Consider the following 26,160-nt stretch of genomic DNA (forward strand, 5'->3'; position numbering starts at 1 on the left):
AGCCACTCGGCGAAGTCTTCAATGTTCGGGAGTGTCCCGCTGATCGCGACAAAGCGGGTCGTATAGGAGCGCGGGCCACGGCTGCTCATTGAAGCCTTTATTGCTTTCATGCGGCTCACTACGGCCTCCAGTGCAGCGCCACGTTCCTCACTCACAGTGTGAACCTCGTCCAGCAGCAGAAGCGCCACCGACGCCACCAAACTCCAAACGACACCTTCTTTCCACCGTCGTGTGATGCTGTCCCACCGCTCGGGTGTTGTGATGATAATGTCCGCGTTTGGGACATCAGGGACTCCACTAGCGTGCGATCGCGCCAGTTCCTGGTCACCTGTCTCGAGCGCCACTGAGAGGGCAGGAAACTTCTCCCGCCACAGTGCGTACTTTTCGCTGGCAAGTGCCTTGATGGGGCAAATGTACACCGTTTTTCTCCCTTCCACTGCGTTGGCGCTGCGGCAGCCTGTGCTTCCTGTGTCTGTCGACAGCGGGAGAAGACGGTCTCTGAAGAGGCGCAGCATCGCCGCCTCCAGTAGGGCCGTCTTGCCGCTTCCAGTTGGCGCCGCCACAACAACGTTGGCGTCGCACTGCAGCAATGTTGGCATGACGCGCTCCTGCACCGTTGTGAAGGCGGTGTGGGGAAAGTATGAGACGAGAGGCCCCAAACATTCGCGCAGAGTGGCCATGCAGCAAGAGGTGTGTATGGGCCCCTGGGGTGGGGGGAAAATGCGAGAGCCAAAGCGCAGCCCCCTTTTCTCTCTCTCTCTCTTGCAAGGCAGAGTAGGGAGGAAAAGAGCGACGCGAAGGGCGAAAAAGACAAGAGGGAACAGCCGCATTACTCGCTCACAAGCAAAGCCAAGAAAACCAAATCAAGTCAAGTTATCAATCCACCGACTTGAAAAAAACAACCAATGAAAACCACAAAAAAACCGACTGACTGCCAATTTCGAATGGTGCTCACTGTACAGAATCATATCACTCAACTGCTGCCTCGCACTTTGAATTCAGCATGGGAAAAAATATTACATGACATCCCCGACTATCCTTAAATGACTGTGTTGTACTGAAGACAGTCATTATGGAACCGCGAAGAACTCTTGAATCCTTGAAGAGAGAATGCACCGCATCAAACTGTAGGCTCTCGAGAAGAGCTATTCCTCGATCATACAGAGCGCCGTGTGCCGCCTCACATATAGGGGCTGCATCGGGGTGATCGACGGATGGCGCGTCAGTGCCAACCAACAGCAGCAACGGAAAGGATTCGGCAAGATACCGCACTGTCTCTGGCTCAAGGTATGCGAACCCATTTTTCCACGCGGCATCGCCATAGTTACAGACGTGGCGCGTCACTAGCAGAAGCCGCCACACAGGCTGTAGCAAAAGGCCACACTGCGCAATGGCGTCCTCCATGATGTGGCGAGTAATGGGTCGCGGTTTGTCGTCATCGACGTCATTGCTCGCGTCCTTCAGAAGACCACTAATGTCCAGAATTAATGCATCACCCGAGTAGTGTTCGTCCTCGAAAGCCACGGCGTTGGAGTCACAAGAGAAGTGATGTGGCATATCGGCGTGCGTCCCTGCGTGGGAGTTAGTGATAGTGAGCACCTTATCGACAACACGGCACGGCCCCCTAGCTGAACCTGACACATCTAGTGCATTCGACACAGTGCTTACAACCGGCTGTCGCCATCTTATGAATCGAATATGTAAAAGCACAAGCAGCACCCCAATGAGGAGTCGCAGAGGCGCGACGCCCTTTGTCGGAGTTTGAGCGCCGCGAGCTAACTGACTCAGCACCCACACAGCGCCAAAGATGAAACTCACATGCGATGTCATTGCTACTGATGGGAGCTGCACGAGCTCTGTGAGGATGTCGCTAGTGCGGAGCCTGCGGAACGGCGTAAGGCCGGGCATCGTCGCCCGCTCAACCGCCGGGTGCAGTGTGAGATCAACGGCGTCGTGGAGCTTTACAGCTGCCGCGTCCTTGGCCACACGACGCCACTCCCTGACTTTGCGTCTTGCCTCGCACTCCATCTTCTGGAGCAACTAGAGGAAGAAAACACATTACAGAACCCCCCCCCCNAAAAAAAAAAGAGAAGGGAGTATGAAATGACCTCACTAAACAGGTACACACGCACACAATAAAATGTAGGTGTCACTATGGGTAGAAGAAACAGACAACGGCAAAAAAGCAAAAACAAAGAACTGCAGAGCGCATGTGAGTATATGAACCGTGCCGTTCTTCTAGTTGCGGCTACAGTGTCCAGTAGACGTTGCCCGTGGCCGCGATGACGGTCAGTGCCTTGCGGACCTGTCCCTGCGCCGCGGTCGACTCCAGTACGTGGAGAATTCCTTTTTCCGATGAGAGTCCACCTGCTTCGTGCATCGATGTCACGGCACGCAGCGCGGAAGCCCACGAACAGTGCCTTGTCACGCCCAAAACATTGTCATACGCGGCGGCCGGCAGCCGCACGCCGTGGCTGTGGGCCCGCTCCATCCAAAACATTGCACTTTTCCATCGCCCCGCGAACACAGATGACTCAACGCAGAGGCACAACTCGGCCGGCGTAAAGGCACCACGATTCGACAAACACACCGCCATCGCTTGTGACGCCAGCGACCACCGCCCTTGGCGTGCTACGTGGTACGATAAGGGTGAGAGCACGTTGAACTGTTTGCGTGTCACCATCGACGACATGAATTGGGATGCCAACTTCCAATGCCCACATTTGTCAGTGATTGTGCGAGCCAGGACAGACGCATCATTGTCCGTCATGTCAACTACAGCGAGGTGCTGCTGCAATTCCACACCCACATGTTCATGTAGAGTCGTTGGATTTTGAGCCATGATCACCTTAAGAAGAGAGTTAAGGTTCATCACATTGGGATTTCTGCGATAAAGCTTCAAAGCCAACTTCACAACATCCCTCGTGTCTGGCGGAGGGATATCACATGCTGCTTCTGAAGATTCCTGTAACCATTGCACAGCCAATTCCCTCCCAGCCGCTGTGTGAAGGCACCTCAACAAAACAACAACAGCAGACTCTGGCTCATGGGTCACCATCTGTCTGTAGCACTTCTGCAGAAGCTCTGTCCGTCGATCGGCAACAAGTGGCATGATGATGTGATAAACAAACTTCAAACTCTGTCTTTGTGATGACAGAGTACCATCCTCTACACCCTTTGAGTTACCCATGATACCCGTACCACACACAACGTCTGTCAAGAAGCGTGCCAAAGGCTGCCGCTGCTCCTGTTCCTGCTCCATGTACTCATTGTATAGATTTAGTGCTTCTTGCCAGTTGAACCGGGCATTCACGGTCAGACAACACGCATACACGGCGGGTGTCCACTCTGAATGAAATGGCTTGAGGCTTTGATACAGCGCCAGGCTGTTCTTCTCCGAATTCCGGCAGGCGTCGAAGAGTGCCACCAGCAATTCATCAGAGAGTATCATCTCACTTGCATACACCAGGACAAAATCCACCGCCCGCTGCACTTCACCGGCGAGCAGAAGCGTCCGCACTGCCATCTCCATATTCTTCTTTATAAGGTACGCGTGGTGTCCGCCAGTCTTTGCACCTTCGGTCACATTCAGCGCTGCCTCCCAGGAACCTTCCTGCTCCATCACCTCGTAAAGGTGGCTCACCTCCACTACACTGTATCGACCAAGTGACGCCACTACGTCTTCAGGAGCATAGCTAAGAAGAGCCGTGACAGGCGTGCGCCCCGGTTTTGCTCGGCGAAAGTGGCGGTGCGGAACGCATGGGGAGTCACGCACCGCTTCCCCAACATACTTCCTCGCGATGCTGGTGGCCACAAGTTCACCACCTCCTAAATCAGCAGCATTAGCGGCAGTAGAAGTAGCAGTAACCTCCCCGGACGTCTCCCCAATGTCAATGCCAGGAAGCAACGCATACGGTGCAACGTAATGCTGCGTGGCCACCTCCGCCCGCTGCGCCGCCTTCTTTGCGTCCTTCGTTGCCAGCGACACCATCTTGTAGACGCCAGACCTTACCACGTCCCCACGCTTCGCCCATAGCAGAGGTGAGGCGGATGCAACGATAAGAAGAAGATCATCCAGACCAAAGGGCATCGCCACATCTGTTCCACTATTCCTTGTACTATGCTGAAAAAAAAAAACCATTAGGGAGTGACAAAATACAGAACAAAAAAAAAGGATTTTTAATTCTTCTGTACAAACACAACTGCAGACATGGCGTTTCGCCCTTCCCTGTTTGCATTCACTTCCCAATCCAGTGACACTAGCGCAGGAGAAAAACAATTCAAGATGGCACTCTTCTTCAGCGCACTCCTGTTTATCATTCAGCCGAACCACCTTCACTATCTATTTATCAGGTGGTCCGACCCTCGCACGGCAACCTATTTCGTGATTGATCGAACAGGAAACCCTCACTTCGACATCATATGAGGACCATCAATGAGATGAACTTCACCAATTCGACCACCAAATGTAACCTGTGGGTAGCAGCTTCGTGTTGCATTCCACTGCGGTATGCGTCCGTCATCAAGCTGCTTTCCCTTTCCGTCGTGAATTGACAGCTTTGCGTGACCCACACTAGGGTTCACTGTCACACGGAGGGTGAAGGTGTGTCTGCTGTCACCACAAGTCACCACCCAGAGGTGACTGAGATCAGGCGTGCGGCTCACAGCCCAAGCCTCAAGGCTGCCTCCCACACCGACACCAACACCCACCCAATCCCCTGGATCTTCCACCCGCAGCACCCATTGCAGAAACTTGGGTCTTGCTCGATGGTTCTTCATGTCATCATCATTGGCTAGCAATTCATGGATAGGAACATCAAATATGCATGTTCCGCGGCACCCCGGTACGGCCACCCATTGGCTATGTTGCTGTGATCGGGGTAGCACCTCACCTTCATCTGGTATGCCCCTCAGCTCCTCATATCGGGGTACAAGTGGCATCGAACGCCGGCGCGGTGATCTACTTGGACCCGCAGGGCGAGGGGGAGTGCCACCCACACGACCAGAGCTCTCTCGTGAACCATGGCCCAATCTCACCCTCCTTATAGGAGAAGAATGCTTCAGTGGCGTTCTTTTTCGCGACAAATGGCTTCGCTCCTCTTCTTCTTGCCGCCACTGTTGCTGTTCTTCGCGGGACAGGAGACCGAATGGAGAGTGGGGACGTTGAGCATTCGGATTTGGCGTCATCGGTGAGACAAGCTGTAATTCTGTCATCACACCTTCTAAATTAGGCGTCAACTCACGGGAAAGAGCCGGGATCTTAAGCGAATCCATTGAAAAGGGCCGCGGGAACTCCTCAGATGCATGTAACGCATTCGCTACAGTTGCAATTTGCATCGAGTAAAGTGGTTTTGTACTTTCCGTAAGTAGGTGATCAATCGCAGATTTCAGTAAGCGCACCTTCTCATCTGCCATAAGGATCTCCTTGGCGACCCCTCCTAACGCGAATCCGAATGCCGCATCGCAGTGCTCAAGAAACTCTTCTCTTTTGGAGTTGACAGCCGCCAACAACAAGTCGAACTGCTGGTTCACAGCATCTTTTTTGTGTTTCACAACAGACACAATTCGCTGATGTTGATTAACCCAGTGTGCGGCGTTTTGCCGTCCCTGCTGCAGTTTTTCCGACAGCGCCTCCATAATTCGACGGCGGGAGTCTCCGCTCAGGACATCTGGGATGACAACCAGGTGGGAGACATGGGCGCCACTCTTGGAGACGCACAAAGCGCAAAGAAGCTCCTTTGTGTAGCGATCAAACAGTTGAAGTTCTTTGTGATGCACAGGACACTGTGGCTCTGACTGCACCACAGCATACGGAATCCACCGCACAGTCAGCATAGCTATTGGAAGCACATACTTCATCGGATCTCTAAAGACGATCGCAGATTTTTCCAATACAAAGCAACTCGTTGCTGACGCATTGCCATCAAGAATATGCTTTGCCTCAAGTTCTGTACCGGCGAACAGCATATTACCCGGTGCCGCTTCGTAGAGGACGATAGGTGTGTCCAAATGTCCAGGAGTATCATGACTACTAACCGGCACTCCGTCAGCCTCATAAAGCCGCATCTGTGGGTAAAAGAACTGATTGGGCAAAACCCCCTTTGTTGCGACATAAATGGTATTATGCTCCTTAATGCCAGGTGCAGGTTCATGACCTGCCTTGACGAGCCGAATACGATGCAGTTTAACAACTTTCCCGTAAAATTGCTGAGGGCAAAGAAGTGAGAGAAATTGCTCTGCAATACGGTTTCGCACACTTGGGGTAAGCTTTGATTCCGACACGGGTGCCATCATGCACTCCTCATCCCCCTCACCTCCCGTATCCTTCGGCGAATTGACAGCAACATCAGCTCCAGGTCGTTTCTCGGTATTTTCAAGAGCAAGAGGAGAGATGGACGTGCTTTCCTCGGAGTCGATGAGCTCTTTTTTCAAGCGTTGCCCTTTGGGGGTTTCCCGTCTTCTTTCTGCCGAGGAGGTCGTGCTAGATGCCACGCGAGGGGCCTGAACATGCCCTGAACCCGTCTGCTCTACCACATTCACTCCAGCCTTGGATGTGCCATTCATTCTATCTGCGCCGTTGTTCAAAGAGCAGTCCCCCACTCTCGACGGCGCTCCAGAGTTCCGCCGTGACGTTTGGCTCTTTTGTGGAGCTGTGGCTTCGTCAACTTGGAGAACAAACGACAATTCCGATCCCGCTGATTCATCCGCGTGAAACTGAAGTGAAGAAGCTTTGGAAGGAGAACGACTAGGCCTCTTTCCATCGTTTTCCATTCGAACTGGAGTCGCAGCACCAGCGGACGCGCTCTCTACGACAAACTGAAGTTCGCTATCACTGTCGGCATCATTACGCGGGGCGTCCAGCCGCGTCTTCAACGGCGACTCCGATTTTGTCCTCACCGTCGGTCCCTCATGTGGCGATTCGGACCGCCTGGCACTTGCGTCTACATGTTGTGGGGTCGAAGCTTTTTCGACTTCCTGTTTGCTTATTGGAATTACCTGCTTCGGGGAAACAGGAGGAAGCGGAGGTGATGACGACAGTGGCGGCGTCCTAGTAGCTGGCGGTGACTTCTTGGGCAGAGTTGGCCGTGGCGGGGACACCCGCAAAGGTGGGGACGGTGACTGTCGAGGTGGTAACGCACTGGGGTGCATCATCTTCATCATTCCTGGTGGCGGAGGCCCCTTGATGAGTTTGGCTCCCGGCGGCGGCGGTCCTTTCATCATCCTTATCATTCCTGGTGGCGGAGGCCCCTTGACGAGCTTGGCTCCCGGCGGTGGCGGTCCTTTCATCATCTTCATCATTCCTGGCGGCGGCGGCCCCTTCATCGGCAGCATTTTCGGGGGCATCGCTGTCGACGGTGGGGACAGAGCGCCTGACTGGCCTGACGGAGACAGCTGCCCACTCCTTGGTGTTTGCGGCCTGCTGCCTAAGTTAGGAGGTATGGTGGCGTTGTGTGGCACCGCCACGTGTTGTCCGTGCCGCACCGGTGGCGAACCGTGACGTGGCGGCACCGCAACGCTGACATTCGGAGCGGGGCCTTGCGCTGCCTGCTGTGTGGCGGCGGATTCTATCGTGCCCGACTTGAGGGACGGCCGACGGGAAGCGCTTGTCTGTGGTGCGTTGGTCTCCGCCTCCACCTCCACCTCCGCCTTCGTCTCTGACTCCGCCTCTACAGACTGCGCAGTTGCTGCGGCGTCATCGGCGGCGTTTTTGCCCTTTGTGCTTTTTTTCCACGGGAAGACGGGCATCTCGCCTTTTTTTCTTCCTTCGCCACGTAACAGAAGGAAACAAACAAAAAATACACATCAGCAAAAGCGCACACAGCGTGGTGAAAACGCAAACAAACAAAAAAAAAATTGTGAAAGTGAAGAAAAATTGATGCCAACAGAGCAGCGTTCGTCTTGCAAACACCACGACAGAAGTTTGACGACGAGGTGGCCGGCAGACTATTTGAGCTCAATCTCCATCCTCAAGCAGTGGTTCCTCCTCAAAGGAGCTAATACCATCAATGTGGGCCAGCTGCTCATTGACAAGACTCTGCACTGTGGCGCCAGTTTTGGCCTGATGAATTGTCTCTGCCATCCGGCCCATCGCTGCGATATGCTGCGAGAGCGGCGTTTGGCGGTGAACAGCGCAGGCTCTCGCGCTCTCACCCCACGCACAGTGCTCCGTTAAGTGTGTTAGGTGCAGCTGATGGAGATTTTCCTCCGCGGCGGCGCCAACGAGAAGCGGCATAGAACGTCGCCCATTGGACCGCATAATCTCCTCCCGAATGAAGTTGTAGTCTAGCTTCTCCTTCGTCACCTGCGTCGCCGCCCAAAGCGTCCCATGTGAACGCATCAGCTGGTGGAACATCATTCCTTGCGCGAGCCGTCTGGCATATATGTCATTCATCGCGCCCTTCTCTATTCCTTCTTTAAATGATACAGTTGGAGCAGGCCAGAGTAGGTGTACAACAAAAACAACCGTCCCACACAACATTATACATGGCATGGCGTCTGTATCTGGGCAGGGCGAGGAGTGTGGGAGCTGCACACAGAACTCTCAAACCAACAAACAAACACCCCCTCCCACACACACACACCGAAGCATAGACCCCCACACGCAGAGATTCACACTAGACCTCGTTCTTGTCCTGCTGCGCCACATCACTCCCTCTTAGCCCGAGGTGGTCTAACTTCTTCACACCGACATAGGCAAACCCAGCGGCACGCAGCTCCTCCTCTGTGGCTTTTTCGTCCCTCGCATAATCCGGAACCGGCGATATCGTAGTGCTACTTGTAACTTTTGGGGGGTCTTTCTGCATGTACACCAGTGATCGCATCTCCCAGTAGAAGACGCCAACGAAAAGGAAGGCAGAGAGTCTGAAAAGTGTCCAGCTCCAGTCCCTGTTGTATCCCCAAAAGTCAAAAAAAGGGACGCTCTCACGCGACTCGAAGCGCGGGTCCTGCCAGTGCGGCCTCTCAGGATCAATGTGCTTCAAGTCGTCTGGGTCGTACAGCCGCGTGTCTGTCATGTGTTTCATGGCTGACGCCGTATCAACGTACGGCTTAGGCGGGATGGGGGTCCTCTTCCTGTTCCGCCCAGTGACGAGCCGAAGCAGCCATTTCATCCCAGCGCTCCCATCTCGCACGTACGTATTTGGACGTAGAGTGAAAAGAAAAACCACAAGAAAAATAAATAAATGATTTCTCAAATCCTTGCCCGAGAATAAATGGGCGCAAGATACAATCTCACTGCAAATATAACGCACCACCGTATTTCGCTCTTGTTAATATCTCTCACACTGATGTTAATAAGTTCACGCATTTGTTTTTGTTAATATTACACTTCCCCTTCTTTCCATCTCCTTCTCTCCCATGTCTCGGGTCATCGTTGCGACCGGTCCAATTGTTACAACCACGCCATCCACCAGATGTACATCTCAGAGAGATTTTCGAGAGCAGAGGAGTGACTAATCAAGCGCGAGGCTTGGCCCTCACACCCGAGCGCCAGCGTGTCCTTCTCGTGGTTGGGGCTATACAGGTCAAGAAAACCATCTAGTCGTCGTGAGACGCGCTCAATTAGTCGTTTCGGGTCAAACCTGTCCCTCGATGTCGACGATTGCCGCTTCCACTCCACAAGAGGATCGTGAAGTAGTGTTTCCACAACACTCATAACGGCAGTCTTGTTTTTCATTTGGCAGCGCAGCGCAACCTGGCAGGTGATGCGGAACGGTCCATCAACGCCCAGCACGCCCATTCCGTCCACAACGTTCTGCGTCAGACGAAACCGCACCCGCTCGGGCACCTCGAGCATCTCACCCTTGTCAAACATGCAAGCGAAGTCAACATGCATCAACTCCCCGTGGCGCAGGTCAATCATCAGGTTCTCGCCATGTCGGTCCCCAAGCCCAACAATGTGCCCCGCAATGCTCCAGAGTGCAGTTGCCTGTGTGTAGATGGTCCGCGCCTGGTGCCATTCCTGATGGCTAAAGAAGTTGTTGTGGAACCAGTTGTGCAGCACCGGTCGGGTTCGGGGAAGAATGTGTTTTTCGAACATGTCCATCTTACTGAGGTTACCAGAATCCACCTGTGCCTTCCACGCCTTGACCTGAGAGATTCGTACACCTGTTCCGTTCAAGAGGTAGCACTCATCCACAACCTTGTGGAATGGACTGAGGTTGTTCACCCATTCAATAACAGCGCAGTCATCGGTAAGCGCAGCAATAGCGTACCGACGCAATGAAAATCGCTTCCGCCGCGCCTCGGGATCCATAAGGAAGAAGGTGTTCATCAGAGATGCGATCTCCATCATGCGCATGTCTTTGCGGGGCTCATCCCTCGACTTGCACAAAAAAGGAACCCGGGCACCCTCACTGCTGATTACCGTGATACGCTTCGGCTTTTGTAGTGAATGCATAATAACGACACGGTCCTCAAAACTCTGAAACGTCGCGGAACCGGAGAATACGGCATTGGTGTTTGCGACACACATGACATTCGGCGACAAGTTCGCCATCGTCGGTAGGATGATGCCTGCCGACGGCAGCATCCGCTGGATTTTCTGAATGAACGACTGCCCAGCGAGCGACCCCTCCGATGACGTACGACCACTTGTAAGGGACGTCGCAGGGCAGTTGCAGAGATCAATAAGAGACTTGAAAAGAGCCGACATGTTCTCCACCATTTTCTTCATTGCCGGGACAAGTTTCAGAAATTGTGCGACAATGCCTTGACGCGCCGTCTCACTGCGACCGGTCTGCTTGCTAAATGCAATCGGCAGCACCTGCCACAGACATTGCTGAGGAAATGTCATCATGAGGTCAACCACCGTCCGCGTTATAATGCCAACCACACTGGCGTTGTCCTGCCCAATGCGTGACAGCAGCTGCGGCAGTGCCGTAACGAGGAGGGTAGCCGGCAGCTTTACACTACTGTCAAGAAGATACCTTTCCATCATGCTGTTCAACTCCTGCATCACGGAGGCGGCGTGGGCTGAGCTCCGCGATGAATCTGCTGCTATCGCCGACAGAAGCACAGTACAGTTGAGCCACAGCGTAAGCATACGCGGAAGAGACACGGTCACCGTTTTTCCGCCCAACAGCAACGCCTTCCCAAAGTGGTCAATTGCCCGTAGTACATATGACTTGACGGTGTTCACCACCTTCTTGTTTTCCTCCTCTTGAGAGGCCTTCTCCGGCATTGTCTTCGACTCTAGCGCGGAGTGGTACAAGGTGTCGTAAAACAAGGCAAGATAGTGGTGGGCTTTTTCAGTGGCGTGCATCTGTAGTGCAGACTCATACGCTGTGATGGCCTCTTGCGACGTTTGGTAGCTAATGTCTTGCCTCCATCTCGTGACAAGCACCCTCAGCTTTGCGCGAGTCACCGAGGGGATATCTCCGTTGTTGGCTAGATCTTCAGCGAGCTCAATGGCCTGATTCGGCATATGCATCTCATGCAAAAGTTTCGCCAGTGTGGTGTAATACGACGTGTCGATAAATCCATCGCCCAATCTTGCCTGCTTTGCAGCAGTTAGTGCGGCCTCCAGAAAACCTTCGTTGCGCAGTAACTTTGCGTGGTGCATCCACGTCTTGGTCACCTCTTCAGTCATGCCAAAGGACCGATAAATGGAGCGATGGACAGATATTAAGAGCTCCTGAGTCTCTAGAGTGGTGTCGGTTAAAGCGGCACGTTGACTCAATAGGGATTCAAACTCCTGCAGTCGTCTGGCATCCACACTAGAGCTCAAGTGGAATGAAGTCACTTCGTCGTCCTGCCCCAGAGAGGACGTCCGTGAGGCGGCAACGAACTCCGCCGCGGTTTCAACGTCCGTTAGGGCGTGCAGTACCACCACATGCGGGTAAACCTGAATGTAGCTCTCTCGACAAGCTGCACGAATGACGGGTGCAATCTTCTGACGTTGTGCCGCACACGCAAGGCGAACTTCCTCCAGTGTGCCCTTTGTCTCAAGAAAGTTGGTGAAGGAGACCATCGGTAGCGCAAGACTCACAGGGAGATCTTGACGTGTCTCTATAGTTTCCCATTCGGCGAGACGCCACGCTGCCTCATTAGCGTAGTTTTGCAATGCTGCTGGTTGTGCCTGCCAGCACCACTCATCAGACCCTTCCCCATCGCTGGGGGAGCGCGTGGACTGTACCAGAAGTGCCTGGCTGTAGCGAGACATGAGATGTAGCTGCCCCAGTTGTTGCATGCAGTGGAGTGCAGTAAGCTGATGGGTGACGCTGTTGGGACGTTGTTGTAGCACCAACTCGCACGCTTGCAGCGCCAAATTCCATTCTCCATTGTTTTCATACGAGAAAGCTGCATCCTCTGGTTGGAGCTCCTGTGTCCGGTGAAGGCTGCGTGACGAGTCCCTATCGCCCAACGCGGCAAATATATGCTGAAGCGGAAGATTCTCCTGGATGACCACACTGACTGTTGGCAAATACCGCTGACCCTCAATGTACCGCAGGGCACGCATATTACTCCCAATAGCAACAGCAGCCTCCACCCTCGTTGTCCACTCTATACGGGAAAGGAAGTGTTGGCACGCCTCAATAACAGCTACCACATCGCTCTTGTTGATGTCCTCCGAGAATTTCGGATTCCCGCCACGAACCGCACGTAGCAAAACTAAACACAAGTGCTCAATATCTTCTAGAAAGTGAAAAACCTGCTGCACATGCTCTTCCACACTATGTGCCTCCGCGGTAGATGTAGCAACCTCCATAATGAGATTCTGCGAGTGAAGTGAAAGTCCCTTTTCCTTCCCACTTAAAGTGGCTGTTGAAGCTGTCCTGAGTAGCACGTTCAATTCATCAATCACAGCATCTTTGTGAATGTTGTTCCCATCCCGAACAAGGCGCACGATGATGTGGGGTATCAGAAAAGACATGAGGGCATGGTCTGCCTTTGCCATGTTGCGCAGCGCATCCATCATGTGTCCAAACACACCGTCGCATCGCAGGGCAAGATCACAGAACCACGCCTTGAGCCAAACGTGGAATGTCATCCCTGTGGTATACACAGGGCTGTGCGGCTCTGCTTTCTGAAGGATGCGTGCGGTGTACTCCGTCGTGGTATAGCCCTCCAGCATCTGCCGGCACGTCGGGTCCAAGTGTGACCACCACGCATAGCGCTGCAGCTCCTCCACGTATAATACCTCTCGTTCCAGAAGCGGCAGGTGGCCGTTCAACTTCCGTTCGGCATCAGCGCACACGCGAAGCAGCTGTTGCACACCAAAGGCGGCACGGTCGTGCATTGTGGGGTCTGCAGTGTTCGCGAGTGCACGTGGGCAGTGTACACTGAGCAACTTGTGCGCCAGAGTGCGCCAGTTCAGCACGTCCTCTGGCAGAAACTTCTCTGGCTGCAACGTGGTGGCAAATCGGGCCTTTGATGACGGTGCTGCGTTGCCCCGTTGGAGGGACTGCTCATCATCCCCTGGTATTGTGGTGTGCGAGTACGCAATGGCGCCTATCATCCCAACACAGGCTAAGACGTACTGAGCATACTCCTCCCGCAACTCACATGCACATTTCAAAAGTGTGGGGATTAGTTGTGCGCTTGCTCCAGCAACATGAGTCATTTCCATCCGTCCTGTGCTGTCCGTTGTCGAAAGGTACTCGTATAGCGCACACACAAACATTTCCTTGCATTTAATGGAACTAGACTGCATTACTGAGAGGAAACCAGCCACAACAACCGCTGCACTGGAATCTTTGAGTGGTGAGTACGCCGCCACGTCTGGTGTCACTTTACAGGATAGCGACTTGCCACTGTCGTCCCGCAGACGACGAATCAGCATACTTGTGTGACTCATCACTTTGAAGTAGGACTTCCAAAAGACTTCCTCTGAGGAACCTTCATACACTACCCGCACGGCTGCTTCAAGCAGCAACAAAGCATCGCTATCATCCCCTTCGGCCTGTTGTTCCATGCTGAGGAGGTCCACCACAATGGCGGGAGAGTGTTCCTTGAGGTAGTCCACCGTACAGTTAAGAAGAAGATCACGCCACACGGCACACACAGATCGAATGAGCTGCGGCTGCATACTGCACTCCTCCAAGATGGCGGGTAACTTCGGCGCAATAAGTGTGGCGTGCCCGCCGAGGTAGTGGATCAGCGCTCTGAGTCCGTAGAGCCATCGCTGCGCCGTGCACGTGGAGACGAGGCAGCTCGTACTCACGCCATCACTGACGCCAAGACTGAGCGCTACCTTGTCTAAGACGCCAAAGACGTACTTCGTCAGCGCTCTCTGTTCCATCGCCCCCTCTGTCGGCATCTCCAACGCTTGTGCAATGTCAGATGCGAGTGGACCACACTCGCCAATAGAGAGCGCCAATTCCACGGCGATATCAAACTCAGAAAGTGCACCCCCTTTACTGTTCTGATAGCTGCAGTCCGTGTTGTTGTCGCTGTGCTGTCCCATACCTTCCTTGCGCAGCCGCCTTCCGCCCTCAAGGTACATCAGGCTCACAATGAGTGACTTGGGTGAGTGCTCAATCACCTTGGGAAGCTCCCGCAGCTGCTTTCCAACGACTCCAAAGAGACTGTTCAACTTCTCCAGTTTCACCGAAGGGGGTGCCCGCGCATCCTCGAGTAAGATGTGCGCAATAGCTCCAGAAATATTTCGTTCCAGAGAGAAATCCCCACCGAGTAGCGCGCGAATCCCCTGAAGATTCTCCGCTCCGTCCTCTGAAAGCAGACAGGGGGGCAGAATATCATCGAGATGGTTCATCACAACGTGCTGCACATCCTTCTGTTCCGCGTTGCACATGGCCTTGAAAAACGATGTGTGAATCACACCTGGATCCCTCCAGCACAAGTCATTCACCCACCACTTCAGATGTGTCATGATTGCGCGGGCCGCATCTAAGGCGGCGGACATCGATGCCGGAGTGGCGTTCTTGTGCTCCCAAATCCCTGCACACACGTGGAGCATCTCACAGCATGCTGTGTCGTCCCGCCCGTGCCGCGGCGACGAGGCAACACTCAGCGGGAGACATGTGACGCCAGCAGAGTGCTCGCCGGGGCGAACACCCTGTCGGAGAGTAGCTTGCCACTCATCACTGAAGGCGGCCCGAAGAGTTTCAAGCTGCAGAAGCAGAAGCTGCGCTTCCCCTGCCTCCTGTAAACGCGAAACACTCTCACGGAAGAATTGCACCGCCTCGGCAGCGCCCCATCGCGTGAACTGCAGAAATACGACCAAAGCAGCATAGCCACCGCGAATCGAAGCTGTGCGATGGCCCATGCCGTGCAACAAAACAAGTCCCTCCATTGCGCTCCACCGCACAGGGAACACTGCTACAGACAGACAGATGAAAGCGAAAAACATATCTCTCAGCGTGTCGCCACCCACCACGACTTGCCTCGCGAGGAAAAGTGTGTGCGCCGCCCAGCCCAATCCCTCCACTCCTGCTGCGATACCACGCAGCAACTTGTCCACGCTGTCGCTGGACCCACTCTCCATGTCGTTCTCATCACCACCAACAACATTTGCATCGTGCTGCTGTAGTTGATCATTGGGTGTCACAACAATGACGTCATCGCTCAGGTCAAGCCCATGGCCCTCTTTCCCAACAGAGGCATTCGCATCCACGCGTTTTTTCTTCTCTTTGCAGTCACTCCTTGATACATGTGAACGCATCCACTCGTGTAGGGCACACACCTCTGTCATGAGTGCCACCATTTGCTCCCAAAACAGAATCTGCAGCTCCACACCAATGCTCTCGTCGTTGCTATCTTCAGCTGTAAGCACGGGTAGAAACAAATTCAGCGCGTCGAGAACAACACGGATTTCCTCCAGAGACTCCACTACGGTGTTCATCCCCGTATCTGCTTCCTCCCGCCTCACCCGCTGCGCTGACGCAGTGCCTGTGCTGTGATAACAGCGCCGAGCAACGCGTTCCCTGAAGCCACGGACGATTCCGAGTAGGCACCAGAGGCCCACCTCCTGCTCTGTCATCTGAGCCCGGATTGCGTCCACAATGACGGCCAGCGCACTCTTTTGCAGCGGCAGCTTCCTCAGCAGTTCCGCGTAAAGAAGTGAGAGCCGCAGCGGTGGTTCAGGGCAGCGCACAACCGCACGGCGTGCGGCCAACACTCGCAGCAACTCCTCCACCGCCCGCTCCACCTCGGCGCCCTCACCCACGCGGGCGAGAATCACAACGGCATCCAGTGCCTCGTCAGCCCCCGTACTAAGCAACCGCGTCCACGCGTCGTGTAGAAGAGCAGCTTGTGCTGCGTCGCCCTCATTGAGGAGGACAGATGCGTTTGCGGCAGCTAGCACGTGTCCCGACGCTGCCTCATACACACAACGGTGCGAGAGGTGTTTCCTCAAAAGTGATGCGACAATATCCTCTGGGAATAGATCAAAAAGTTGGTACAACACACATACACGTGTAGACATGTCTGAAAACCACAACATGGGCAGCATGACGCGCACCCCTAGCACAGCATCTACCAATTCAGCACCAACATCACAGAACGCCAGCTCCACAAGTCTGTCCACTCCATTTTTGCGTAATACGGCCTCGCGGAGCAGGGACAACAGCAACGCGGCCATCTCATACACTTCTAACCCTTCCTGATTATTGGTGCCTCCGATCAACGCGAAAATCGCATCGACCGAAATTCTTGTCTGAAGAAAGAACTCAGTTAACCATTCACGCGATGAGAAAGAAGCCTCTGATGTCTCTAGAGGCCTTGACTTGCTCAAACTATTACTGACGGCCTGCGGCGGTAAAGCATTATAGCTATCATCTTTTTCAACAAGCCAACGGAGAAACTTTAACTCCCAGAGCGTCTCTCGACCACTAAACTTCATCTGCGAAGCCTCGTACAGGTTCTGCGTCAGTGTGTACAGCAGCATGGGTCCATGCAGCACCTTCACAAGGAGCCCTTTCTCTAACATTGTCTGTAGCAAGGATGTAGCCGTCGTGTGGATCACAACCAGTGGGTTGGTCTCGTCCTCGCTGCTCTTGGACCCGCTGGATTTCCTCTCAGCCGGCGTGTTTGCGCTTCCCCTTTCCCATCTTGCCACAGAACCCTCCCGTACATCCACAGCGAGCCAACTGCACGCCAAACGAAGCACAACACTTCTTTCACGCAGTGTGGGTTGCACCGGAACGCAAAATGAAAAAATTACACCCATGACGTTGCAAAGTCCTCGCGCAACACACAGTCGTTCATATGGTGTTTCTGCGATTATAGTGGATGTGAATAGCTGCTTTGCATCGGCCGCCACTCCACTAACCTCCGGTGGGTCTGCGATTTCAATAGTGCAACGCACGCTCGTTGAGGGCCCCCTTTGCGTGGAAGAGAAGATAAATGCACCCATGGTGTCCTCCCGAAGGAGCCCGCTCAGTAGCTTGGAAAAAAGGAACGGATAGCGGAGGCGCAGCGCCGTGAGGGTGAACTGAATGCCGTCGAAGAAGAACCTCTCGTCGGCGGCACACGGAAGCGATAGGACCCCCACAGCAGGAAGAAGCGACAAGAGGGAGAGTACGCAGTGGAGCAGGGCGTCGGGCACAGCCCCCCCGAGGCGGGCAACGCTCATGTACACGCGGAGGGTCATCCACACGTACTTCCTCACACGCCGCATGTCCGCGTGACACGACTTACGCATTGGCTCAGGGATTTCGTATCCCATCGACGGCAGCGCGGCGAAGATGAACGGTCGAAGATCCAGCAAAAGCTTCCACACCTTCACCCGAGCTGTGGCAGAAGGGCCGTTGGCGGCGAAAACCTCCGCCTCCAGCTGCATGGCCCGCTCCCCAAACGCCCATACCGCTTCGCGGATCGGTTCGGAGTTCTCCAGTGAGTCGCGCGGGCGCTTCACCGCAGCGGATAAACGACACGGTGCGGACTGCCGTTGCGCCTCGCCCAAGGCGTTTCCGTGCTTCATATCGGCGTGTCTCTTGACTGAGTGCCTCCTCCTTGCTGTTCTTTGCTTTTATGTTTTGTTTTTTTTTGTTCTTGGTCTCCCCCGCAAGGCGGTAATTTAACGTTTTATCACCAGTCTTTATACTATCCTTGCACCGGCATACAAGGTTCCTGGAAGGAACGGAGAAAACAAAACGCAGCACTACGTCACAAGGGAGAACAGCACACCACTTTTTTTCGTGTCTCCCAATTGATTTTGCTTTTTGTTGTCGTGTGGCTCTCGGAATGCAAAATAAGTATTCCACACAATTTCACATATTATTCAAGAGGTAAGCAACACCTCAAGCTTTTCTATTACCGTATTGTTTTCCTCTTCTAAGGTAGAGACCTGCTGAATAGACTCTATCTGCCTTTTGATAGCCGTTTCAAGTGCATCCACTGGCAACGATGTTGGTTGTATGTCCATCTTCTCCTGTTGAAGCCCCCTGAACATATCTACAATGCTCTGACCAACCTCCTTCACCGACTGAGGCTGGTCCAGTTTGAGGAGGCCGTAGCTGTTGATCTTATTGTAAAACTCGCTCGCCTCACGCAGAACTTCCACTTTTTTTGCCGCCCTCTCTGATGGGTTGGAGATCCGCCTCGGCATGGACTTCTGGCGCGGGGCATCCATAGTTGTCGACGAAGTCATTGGCGGTACTGTAGTCGCTGTTCCCTGCTGTTGTTGTTCTTGTTGTTGTTGTTGCTGCTGCTCCTGCTGCTTCAGCTCCTGGGTTCTCTTAGCCTTGTCCTGTTGTGCGTATCCCACTGCCATTGCCAAGTACTGGAGGAAAACGTTGGTCTTTTCTGGCTCACTACCCGAGAGAATCTTCTTCACATTCACGTCGATCTTAATCCCAAGGAGGGAACCAACGTACTTTACTAGCGTTGTAAGATACTCAGTCTTCTTTTCTTTGTTATCAATGTTGGCAGGGTCCAGCTGCTCAGGACGAAAAATATGGTCGTATGCGGCGAAGCGGGTATTGATGGACGTCACAATATCAGCAATGAAACGAAACGGTGGCCGTTTAAGGAGCTTCGGCGTGAGCTCGGGGCCGTCGAGCTGCAGTGGTGCAAAAGCCTCTATCGTCGGCGTCCAGAAGTCTACCTCCGTGTCGCCCATTTGCCATAACACAGCGAAAAAGAAGTGCGCAAAAGCACCGCCACTACCACTATACTACAACTACTACCACTACACCACCACTACCAAAAAAAGGGAAATTCAAACAAGTGAATCTTCGTGGCAGTGCACACGGGGGAGCGCAAGACACACCTTCACAGCAGTCACTCCCCACATATAGAGAGAGCTGCATTGAGAGGTTGAACCTTTTTTCATTTCTTCCCACGCCTGTTTATTCCTTCTCTCTGCCATCAGCAGGCCCTATAGTGTTGCTGTCACCTTCCCGTGTCTCTGTGATGCGCTCGTGGCCAGTCAGTTTCTTAAACTCGTTAAGACGTCGCGTCTCATCTGGCATGTCAAGGAGCGCGTTAAGGGAGAATCGGCTCTCCAGTCGCCGCTGCTGTGATTTGGGAAGAAGACGGTTCACCGTTGCGTTATGTGTTACCGGAACAAACAACGTACTGGCTCCGACACCCACCATCTTGAGTCCAATATTCCGCAGAGCGATGTGCGTGTCGTGGTGACGAATAGACAGCCACGACTGAAACTCCGGGTTCTGCCGCTTCAGGTACGTCATCTCTCGTAACTTGTTAACGATGGCAACCATACTAAAAGGTGCATCCTTACCAAGCCAGTGCTCTTGAATAGCCTCAATCGGAGTGTAGTGGGGGTACACACGTTCTTCAATTCCCATCCACCCCTTCATGGCGTGTACTATTCCCACGTCATCTTCCTTCCGAACCTTTGCGGTGCGCATAAGCTGCGAGGGGCGGTAAAAGTCCTTCATCGGCCTCGCCAACAGCCGATTGATGGCGCGGAGGCAAATGAAGCTGAAGGCGTGGGCAGAGAACACGGCAGTGTATGTGCCAGGTGGATCTTGATAATCCAACGTGTTGTACTCGGAGTCCATGAGCGCCGGATGAAATCCCCAGGTGCTCATTCCCTCTTCTGCCATACTCTGTTCATATTCATCCTTCTCAGATTTGCGCTCGTACTTGTTGTACCGCTCAGCAGGACGGAATGCAAGAGTGACATCTGACGTGTATCGTGAAACCTTTCGAATAGAGATGTCTCGCGTCGTGCCCATCGCGTCGTCAAAGCGTATGGTCCGATGAACATTGGCACGGCCCAGGCACGCCCCGACCGCCGCAAGAAGATCCGTGAGGCCCTCTGAGCACGACACGTCGTTGCGCGCGCTCCAGACAAGGTCCCGCAACCCGGACTTCTTGTCAGTGAAGAAGAAAGAAATGGTGAAGATCTCCTCCGGTCGGTGCTCATCCAGGTCAATGATGCAATCTAGACACTCAATCTCTTGCCCGAGTTCACGCCACGCCAGGTGCTTCGGTGTCTTCTTAAATTTATGAACAAACATCAGCTTGTGCTTCCACGCCTCCTCTTCCTCGTATGGCACCACCGCGTCATCTGGCTGCGACAGCGCCTCAATGACTTCACTCTCCACATCGTCAATGCGACGGAAGTCCACCTTTGACTGCTGTGCATCCACCACCTCCTCTACTTTCCACAGCCCTGTGGCGCGGAGAGGGCCATAGTCCGGCTGCATCGGCCCGTCCGTAGGCCTCGCGGTTGTGGCCTTGTCACCATCACCCTGAAGTGTGTCGTGCACCTTGCGGTCGACGACATCCTTGCTTCTAGCGCTGTGCAGAACAATGGGCGGTTTGCCCAGGGGGGCAGACACGCGTGTGCCCTCGCCCTTGCCGTCAGCGTCACTGCCATTACCACTTGTTTGCAAACGTGTCTGCAGTAGCCAAGTGGGAGCGCGCGGCGAAGAGACCACGCGACGCGCAGACTGTCGCAAAGCACGCATGCGCAACGCGCTCTGACACACAACGGCTACACACTATTCGTCCAACTCCCCACTTTTCACCTGGTTCCGTGTGTGCGCGGTGAGGAAGGCGCACTATCGGTGCAAGAAAGAACTAAGAGAAGGACAAAAACCACACCGCGCAAGAGCATCGTACAGGATTTGCATCTGTAACAAACATTGACACAAACAAGCACACAGAGTCAGTCTTACTAAGCAATGCAGCCACAGAAGCGAAATACACCAATCCAACGGCACAATTGGATCCTTCAGCGCTTTCAGAGAGGCAGCTGCGCATCCTTTGACTCCACAAATGCATCACTGAAATGCAGCCGGTGGTCGAAGCGTTCCTCTGCGAAACACCGAACGCGAACGAAGCCCCATCACCGCTAAGGGAAAAAGAACTCCAGCGCACACCAATATCAGCCCCACAGAGTACCCGAGTACGGAGAAGTGAAGGAACAAGTCGGTCATATACGTCTACTTCTGTTTCTGGTGGTGCTTGAGCTGTGACTGTAACTACCAAAAAAAAAAGGAAAAATCGCACGTGCACCAACCCAGAAGACTTTGGCTGCAGGAGTTCATAAAGCAACAAAAGACAACAGTTAAATATAAGGACGCTGTTGATTTTTTTTTTGGGGTTTTACTCGACTCTTCGCATGGCGCACACGAAAAGAATGAATATAAAGAAAACCACCAGGGAAGTTGTAACGTTTAACCGTCTCAAAATTCACGCTCGGCTTTCTTCTTCTGCTCCTGCTGCTGCTGAAGCTTGTTAAGCAGCGACTCGACCCGGCCACTCATGACGGGCTGCCCTTTACGGGTCCTTTTGGCATACAGAGCGTTGGTCTCCTGTCTCTGGCGAATGCATTTGACTTTCATCTCCTCACGCTCCTTCTTCGCCAACTTCGCCGCCTCAATCTGCTCTTGGCGCTTCTTCTGAAACTGCTCAACCTTTGTCATCGCATTATGGCGTTTCTCGTTCTTTTCTAGAAGCTCAGTCACTGTTGCCGCAGCGTACTTTCGTTTGAGGTTGAACTTGCGCTTCTTCTTCTCAGTGTTTGTGAGGCTCTGGTCGTAATCAACGCTCTGCAGCTTTTCATTCAATAAACCAGCCGCCTGCTTCCGCACCATGTCGTACTCCTCCAGTCGCTTCGAGTGCACTCCTTCGGCTTCACAGAGACGTCGGTATTCTTCCATGCGGCGCCGCTCGGCATCTTTGCGTTCACGCCCGTGTAGCAGCACCCCATTGCGGACCTTCCGGCGAAAAGCAGCTTGGCGTTCCGCCTTTAGCATGGGCGGAGGGCGCCGATCTCCATCTTTGTTGCCACCACCCACTACCATACCTTAGTTCTACAGGGGAAGAATTGGGGCCCCACAAGTAAAAAAGAACAAAAAAAAAGGAGGCAGAGAAAAAAATACCAATCACATGATGTAGTCAGTTGGGTAGGTATGCATGCAGCGTCCTCAACCTAGCACTACCCATACCATCACAAAACGATGAAGAAGCCACCACAGAGAGGCACCAATGTGCCTTGCACGTCAGCGCTCGTGATGTACAGAGTGGTTTTGGAGTGTCGTCCTGGCGGCCCGCACCAGCTCCATTAGTAGTGCGGCGGGGACAGCCTCCTTGCGGTAGAACCCGCCGCTCGGGAACAGCAGGTAGTGCTGCTCAGGCATGAGCTGCACAAGTGAACGTATTGGGCGACCATCAGGTTCGTACAAGACGCTTGGGGCAGGGCGACATCCCGTTTCAATGCCGGCCTTCTCGGTGAGTTGCTCCATATAACAGTAGCTGCCATGCACCACAATACGTTTTGGTTTACACACAGAGGATGCAAAGGTGCCGAAACAAGGCCACACGTTGATCCAAAAAGTTCGTCCCTGTAAAGCAGATTGCGTTGAGTTTCGCCTACCGCTTTCAGCGTAGGCGCCGCCCCTTGCTGGCGTAACAGATGGTGGAACAGCTCGTAGGCGGGCCTGGTTCAATGTAGACGTGATTCCCGTCGCACGATGACGCAACGGCCCACCACCTGAGGGTGGGTTTGTATGCATTATGCAGGACTCATCGCCGTAATCCACGCATGCGCTGGGGCTTCGCGTATGCCCTGAAGTCGGCCGCTCTTCGAGGTGCGTCTGAGACGAGAGTAATACCGAAGAAATGGTCTTCTGGCCGCTATCGGTTCTTGGGCGTCGCTTTGGATTGTCGCCACCGCCGCACAACGGAGAGCGAATGTCTACAATCTCACTTCGGAGGCCTTTCCATATGTCAGATTCCCTCCGTATCGGCACAGAGGCGTTTGTAGCACAACCCTTCTTATCATGTGTGTCACCTCTGACCAGACCATTTGATTTTGACGCGCCAGGGAGCTGCTCGTGGGCGCCAGCTCCTTCTTCCGCTGCTGCAGGCGGCATCGGCGCACGGTAAAGTGCCGACTTAATGGGGCTCGTAGAGCTCCCCGGCTGCAAGTGCAGCTGCATGATGTCCTTCATCATGCGGTCGCGCTCCTCTTGAAGTTTGTCCCATTCCTGTCGCACGCACCGTTCGTCGTTCTGAAGGGTGCTCACAATTTCATCAAAGGAGTCTCGCAATTGCTGCAAGAGCGGAAATATGTCCTTCGGCGTGTCGGTTGTCTCCGTCATGGCCACCACGCCGTGAAACAGCAGCGTGAGGGAAGTCCTGCACGGTGCCAAAGAACAAACCGCCGCTAAAGGAAAGGGCAAAGGGCGGGGAATAACCGAAAGAAAGAGGCATAAGAGAAGTCAAAAGCATGCGTATATCATAGTTCCTCGCCATTTATACGTGGGAGCATTAGCCCCTTGCTCCCCCTCACACAATATCTCCTCATCCCTATTTCCGTTACCGTCGACTTCGTGGCAAAACGATGAAAATGCTCGAAGGCACGACACAGAAGAAAAGAAAATAGTACTAAAACGCGAAGAAAACCTAAGCCGGGAACCTAACCCTTCCACATGTCTCAGGGCTTTGCGAAAGCGTTTCTCCTCACTTCTGTTTCAACTTATTTCCTCTTTTTTTTTTGTTTCTTGCCTCTTCGGGGTTTTTAAAAAACGCCAGTGAATACACCGAGCGGCGGCAAGAAAAAGAAAAACACCAACACACACGTACACAGGACACATACAAATGAGGCCGGGCAAACGCAAAGGGACGCTGCCATCCAGCATCATCACGTTATAACACGTCGGTAGTCACCTCTTTACTTTGATGGTGCTTCTACAGGGCGGGGGCCAAGTATGCGTTCAATGTCGTCCTTCATCAGCTCTTTTTTCTCGAGTAGCAGCATTGTGAGCTTCTCGTGGAGATCCTTCTTCTCCAGCAGGGTCTTCTCTGTGTGCTTGTACGCCGCCGCAACAAGCTGACGGGCCTCTTCCTCCACCTTCGCGTGTAGGTCTTCTGAAAAGTTCATCCACGCACGCCCCTCATTACGATCGTTCGGCTTGAACGCTAGTTGGCCTATAGACTTGGACATGCCGTACAAAAGAAGTTTCTCCAATGCGATGCGAGTGGCCCGCTGAAGATCATCCATGGCACCTGTTGAAATATCCTTCATGAATATACGCTCCGCAACACGACCCCCCATCAGCACGCAGAGTTGCGAAAAGAGGAATACATCAGTGCGGGGCTCCAGGGCCTCATCCTGCACCTGCTGTGTGTAGCCGCCAGCCCTCCCACGCGGAATGATAGAGATCTTCACAACATCCTTCTGCAGAGGCGACGTCCACGCCATGATGGCGTGACCGACTTCGTGATAAGCCGTTCGCTGGAGCGAGGCGTCGCTCATTCGCTGTCGATGTTTCTTACCAATCAGAACGTCATCTATGCTGTCCTGAAGCGTCTTTAACGGAACAACCTCTTCTTCCGCCACAGCAGATGTTAAAGCGGCTTCGTTTACAATTGTCGAAATTTGCGCGGGCGAGACACCCGGGGTACGATCAGCCAACTGCGCAGCGTACTCCTTGTTGCTGACACCTGGGACGACCTTGACCTCAATCGGCTTCTCCTCAATAACAGGCTTTTTCTCTACAGCAGATGCATTTTCCACTGTCTGTTTGTCTCTAGGCGAGGTTGAATCAGCCTCGCCACCCTCACCCTCCTTCCGCGTGCGAAAGACCTGCACCTTTGGCTTGCACGAGGGATCACCTGTGATAATGCGGTTTAGGTAGAACTCAAAAAGCTCTTGACGCGCTTCCCTGTCCGGCATGGGAATATTGACCTTGCGGTCAAAGCGCCCCTCGCGAAGTAGAGCCTTGTCGATAGCCTCAGGGTAATTGGTAGCGGCGATCACCACAATCGCCTCTTTGCTGCTTAGACCATCGAGCTCAGCCAATAACTGGTTTACAGTGCGGTTCTCCTCACTGCTTCCGCCGCCACCCATGCTTCGGCCACCTTGGTTGCGGGACCCTATGGCATCGATTTCATCAATGAAGACGACGCACGGTGCGGCTTCTTTGGCCTGTGCAAAGAGCTCACGGACGCGCTTCGGCCCACTGCCACCAAATATCTCGATAAAGTCTGCACCAGAGCAGCTCAAGAAAGGTGTGCTCGCCTCACCAGCGACAGCGCGGGCCAATAACGTCTTACCTGTTCCCGGTTGTCCGGTCAGAAGACAGCCCTTTGGAAGTCTAGCACCAAGGCGAGTGAATTTCTTTGGCTCTTTAAGGAAGTCAACGTACTGCTTCAGGTCCTCCTTTGCCTCGGGAATCCCAATAACCTCGGAGAAGGTGATGCCCTTGACTTCCACGCGGTAATTCTTAGACTTCATGGGGTTCATCATATCCATTAGTCCCCCCATCATCGGGTTCTTCTTTGCCGCATCATTGGCCTTTGTCTGTCCCAGAGCCTGCAAGTACTTCCGCCGCATATACCAGAGGGGGCCAACGAAGAGGGCGAGATTGACAAAGAGAGGTGCAAGCCAGCTGACAGCGCTCCCGACAACAGGACCTGAGGGCTTTATCACACCATCATAGAAACCCTTGTAATAATCGTTGTCCTGCTGAGGTGCAGCATAAGGCGGTGGAGGTGGGGGCGGTGGCATTGGCGTATATGGGGCCGCGTACAGCTGCTGTGCTGAATTTTGACCGTATTGCTGTGGATACGGAGAAGGCGGTGTTGGGTACTGTAGTTGTTGCTGCGCATTGACAGGTTGCTGATCATACAGTGGCTGCTGCATCACCTGCTGCTGCTGCTGCAGCTGTTGTTGCTGTTGTTGCTGGTAGTACATTTGCTCAAAGACAGATTGCCCGCCCTGGGTGGGGCGCGGGGCACCTGACATCGCCGCTGTATGAATTCAAAAAAAAA

General features: G+C 53.6%; 12 protein-coding genes across 12 annotated transcripts; all 12 read right to left on the bottom strand.

Annotated features, from left to right (window-relative positions):
* Positions 1-680, bottom strand: DQ04_00091000 (RNA helicase; the record flags this gene model as incomplete). The annotated part of the gene is made up of 1 exon (XM_009308094.1): positions 1-680. A coding segment is annotated over one exon (680 nt), but the record flags the coding sequence as incomplete, so codon positions are not given.
* Positions 681-969: 289 nt separating this feature from the next.
* DQ04_00091010 (hypothetical protein) lies at positions 970-2,028 on the bottom strand (the record flags this gene model as incomplete). The annotated part of the gene is made up of 1 exon (XM_009308095.1): positions 970-2,028. The coding sequence occupies one exon, from the start codon at positions 2,026-2,028 to the stop codon at positions 970-972; it is 1,059 nt and encodes a 352-aa protein (XP_009306370.1).
* Positions 2,029-2,248: 220 nt separating this feature from the next.
* On the bottom strand, positions 2,249-4,090 carry DQ04_00091020 (hypothetical protein; the record flags this gene model as incomplete). The annotated part of the gene is made up of 1 exon (XM_009308096.1): positions 2,249-4,090. The coding sequence occupies one exon, from the start codon at positions 4,088-4,090 to the stop codon at positions 2,249-2,251; it is 1,842 nt and encodes a 613-aa protein (XP_009306371.1).
* Positions 4,091-4,407: 317 nt separating this feature from the next.
* DQ04_00091030 (hypothetical protein) lies at positions 4,408-7,746 on the bottom strand (the record flags this gene model as incomplete). Its single annotated transcript, XM_009308097.1, has 1 exon — positions 4,408-7,746. The coding sequence occupies one exon, from the start codon at positions 7,744-7,746 to the stop codon at positions 4,408-4,410; it is 3,339 nt and encodes a 1,112-aa protein (XP_009306372.1).
* Positions 7,747-7,954: 208 nt separating this feature from the next.
* On the bottom strand, positions 7,955-8,356 carry DQ04_00091040 (hypothetical protein; the record flags this gene model as incomplete). The annotated part of the gene is made up of 1 exon (XM_009308098.1): positions 7,955-8,356. One exon carries the CDS (start codon positions 8,354-8,356, stop codon positions 7,955-7,957), a length of 402 nt encoding a protein of 133 aa, XP_009306373.1.
* A 259-nt stretch (positions 8,357-8,615) lies between these two features.
* Positions 8,616-9,110, bottom strand: DQ04_00091050 (hypothetical protein; the record flags this gene model as incomplete). The annotated part of the gene is made up of 1 exon (XM_009308099.1): positions 8,616-9,110. One exon carries the CDS (start codon positions 9,108-9,110, stop codon positions 8,616-8,618), a length of 495 nt encoding a protein of 164 aa, XP_009306374.1.
* Positions 9,111-9,391: 281 nt separating this feature from the next.
* DQ04_00091060 (phosphatidylinositol 3-related kinase) lies at positions 9,392-17,884 on the bottom strand (the record flags this gene model as incomplete). Its single annotated transcript, XM_009308100.1, has 1 exon — positions 9,392-17,884. One exon carries the CDS (start codon positions 17,882-17,884, stop codon positions 9,392-9,394), a length of 8,493 nt encoding a protein of 2,830 aa, XP_009306375.1.
* Positions 17,885-18,184: 300 nt separating this feature from the next.
* On the bottom strand, positions 18,185-19,024 carry DQ04_00091070 (putative TRAF3-interacting protein 1-like; the record flags this gene model as incomplete). Its single annotated transcript, XM_009308101.1, has 1 exon — positions 18,185-19,024. The coding sequence occupies one exon, from the start codon at positions 19,022-19,024 to the stop codon at positions 18,185-18,187; it is 840 nt and encodes a 279-aa protein (XP_009306376.1).
* A 229-nt stretch (positions 19,025-19,253) lies between these two features.
* Positions 19,254-20,846, bottom strand: DQ04_00091080 (hypothetical protein; the record flags this gene model as incomplete). The annotated part of the gene is made up of 1 exon (XM_009308102.1): positions 19,254-20,846. The coding sequence occupies one exon, from the start codon at positions 20,844-20,846 to the stop codon at positions 19,254-19,256; it is 1,593 nt and encodes a 530-aa protein (XP_009306377.1).
* A 720-nt stretch (positions 20,847-21,566) lies between these two features.
* DQ04_00091090 (hypothetical protein) lies at positions 21,567-22,187 on the bottom strand (the record flags this gene model as incomplete). Its single annotated transcript, XM_009308103.1, has 1 exon — positions 21,567-22,187. One exon carries the CDS (start codon positions 22,185-22,187, stop codon positions 21,567-21,569), a length of 621 nt encoding a protein of 206 aa, XP_009306378.1.
* A 198-nt stretch (positions 22,188-22,385) lies between these two features.
* On the bottom strand, positions 22,386-23,486 carry DQ04_00091100 (hypothetical protein; the record flags this gene model as incomplete). The annotated part of the gene is made up of 1 exon (XM_009308104.1): positions 22,386-23,486. One exon carries the CDS (start codon positions 23,484-23,486, stop codon positions 22,386-22,388), a length of 1,101 nt encoding a protein of 366 aa, XP_009306379.1.
* Positions 23,487-24,058: 572 nt separating this feature from the next.
* Positions 24,059-26,134, bottom strand: DQ04_00091110 (putative ATP-dependent zinc metallopeptidase, putative,metallo-peptidase, clan MA(E), family M41; the record flags this gene model as incomplete). Its single annotated transcript, XM_009308105.1, has 1 exon — positions 24,059-26,134. One exon carries the CDS (start codon positions 26,132-26,134, stop codon positions 24,059-24,061), a length of 2,076 nt encoding a protein of 691 aa, XP_009306380.1.
* Positions 26,135-26,160: the final 26 nt, after the last annotated feature.

Source organism: Trypanosoma grayi, assembly GCF_000691245.1.
Source record: "Trypanosoma grayi strain ANR4 Tgr_9_V1, whole genome shotgun sequence".
NCBI lineage: Eukaryota > Euglenozoa > Kinetoplastea > Trypanosomatida > Trypanosomatidae > Trypanosoma > Trypanosoma grayi.